Source organism: Sycon ciliatum, chromosome 8 (assembly GCF_964019385.1).
Source record: "Sycon ciliatum chromosome 8, ocSycCili1.1, whole genome shotgun sequence".
NCBI lineage: Eukaryota > Metazoa > Porifera > Calcarea > Leucosolenida > Sycettidae > Sycon > Sycon ciliatum.
This window is the reverse complement of record NC_088650.1, coordinates 25,666,247-25,667,951: the sequence shown is the minus strand read 5'-3', so window position 1 is coordinate 25,667,951 and position 1,705 is coordinate 25,666,247. Positions and strand designations below refer to the sequence as shown.

The 1,705-nt window shown below is 48.3% G+C and overlaps 1 protein-coding gene across 1 annotated transcript in view; it reads left to right on the top strand.

Moving 5' to 3' along the window:
* LOC135822492 (leucine-rich repeat-containing G-protein coupled receptor 5-like) overlaps positions 1–1,705 on the top strand; it is a gene marked incomplete in the record, with an annotated part of 43,767 nt that overhangs the window by 7,347 nt on the left and 34,715 nt on the right. Inside the window, 2 exon segments of the mRNA XM_065335267.1 lie at positions 19–90; positions 1,429–1,503. Of these exon segments, the coding sequence (XP_065191339.1) occupies positions 19–90; positions 1,429–1,503 (147 nt within the window).

The following is a 1,705-nucleotide window of genomic DNA, read 5'->3' as shown; positions in this document are numbered from 1 at the left end:
TCCCCTTGTGCTGGGCAGATCTCTTTTGGACAACAAAATCAATGTCATTCCACCAAGCTTCTTCTTGGGACTCTCCAACCTTCTTAATTTGTAAGTACAGGGTCGCTTAGGCAGTCATGGTACATCAATGTTGTGCCATATTAAACCTTTAATAAAGAACAGCTATAAATAGAGAATGGACTCGGAGCTAGAGCTGTTAGACGACTAGAGCTAGAGCTGTTAGCCAGTTAGTTGTAGAACGTCAGTACCGTCGGTCAGTGTCGTGCAATGTCATCGCATAAGCTGATTGTTTAGTAACTGGTGGTGTTAGTGGACATTATAGCGTAGCTTGCAGGGGCGTAGCAGCCGGTGCGGCCGGTCCGGCCCAAGCCGGACCACTTTCTTTTAACACAATGCCCCAAGTGCCCAGAATGCAGGATTTTGCACCGTAATTTCAAACATTTTCCTAATAAAGAACAGCTATAAATAGAGAATGGACTCGGAGCTAGAGCTGTTAGACGACTAGAGCTAGAGCTGTTAGCCAGTTAGTTGTAGAACGTCAGTACCGTCGGTCAGTGTCGTGCAATGTCATCGCATAAGCTGATTGTTTAGTAACTGGTGGTGTTAGTGGACATTATAGCGTAGCTTGCAGGGGCGTAGCAGCCGGTGCGGCCGGTCCGGCCCAAGCCGGACCACTTTCTTTTAACACAATGCCCCAAGCCGGACCACTTTCTTTTAACACAATGCCCCAAGTGCCCAGAATGCAGGATTTTGCACCGTAATTTCAAACATTTTCCTAATAAAGAACAGCTATAAATAGAGAATGGACTCGGAGCTAGAGCTGTTAGACGACTAGAGCTAGAGCTGTTAGCCAGTTAGTTGTAGAACGTCAGTACCGTCGGTCAGTGTCGTGCAATGTCATCGCATAAGCTGATTGTTTAGTAACTGGTGGTGTTAGTGGACATTATAGCGTAGCTTGCAGGGGCGTAGCAGCCGGTGCGGCCGGTCCGGCCCAAGCCGGACCACTTTCTTTTAACACAATGCCCCAAGTGCCCAGAATGCAGGATTTTGCACCGTAATTTCAAACATTTTCCCCGGGGACACCCCCCCCCCCCTCCGACCTGACCACCTCCAACAGCGGTGCTACGCGCCTGACTTGTAGTTCCTGGGTCCTTTTTTCTTTTCTATTAACATAGAAACATTATAATTATTATGATGTCGCTACACATGCGTGCGTTTACATTTGTGCGTGCGTGGGTGTGTGGGTACATGCTGGGTGTATGCTAATCCGTTGCCTGTCATTGCTGTCAGCAATAGGCATGTTTAAGGTTCATGGTGTGTGTGTGTGTGCGCGTATGTGTGTGTGTGTCGGTATGTGTGTGTGTCGGTGTGTTTGTGTGTGTGTGTGTCGGTGTCGTGGCATGTGCATGTTGCACCCTGTCCGCTCAGAATTCTATCAAGTAACCCACTGCAGGGGAGGATTTCTCAAATGCAACTTAATGGACTGACCTCGCTGCAACACCTGTAAGTTTACCACCACTTCTCAGCTAAATGGAAATGGGAAAGATTCCCAATACCAAGCCACAGTCCCCAGAGAAGGATAGTCAGGATCTTGCCCAGCGAAGTGTCCACCGGGCGCAGAATGCCAGCTTCTAGAGGGTTCTACCTGCGGCCATTTTTTTGATTAAAAAAAGGGAAATTTCCGTGTCCGTTCCCGGAGGGAATT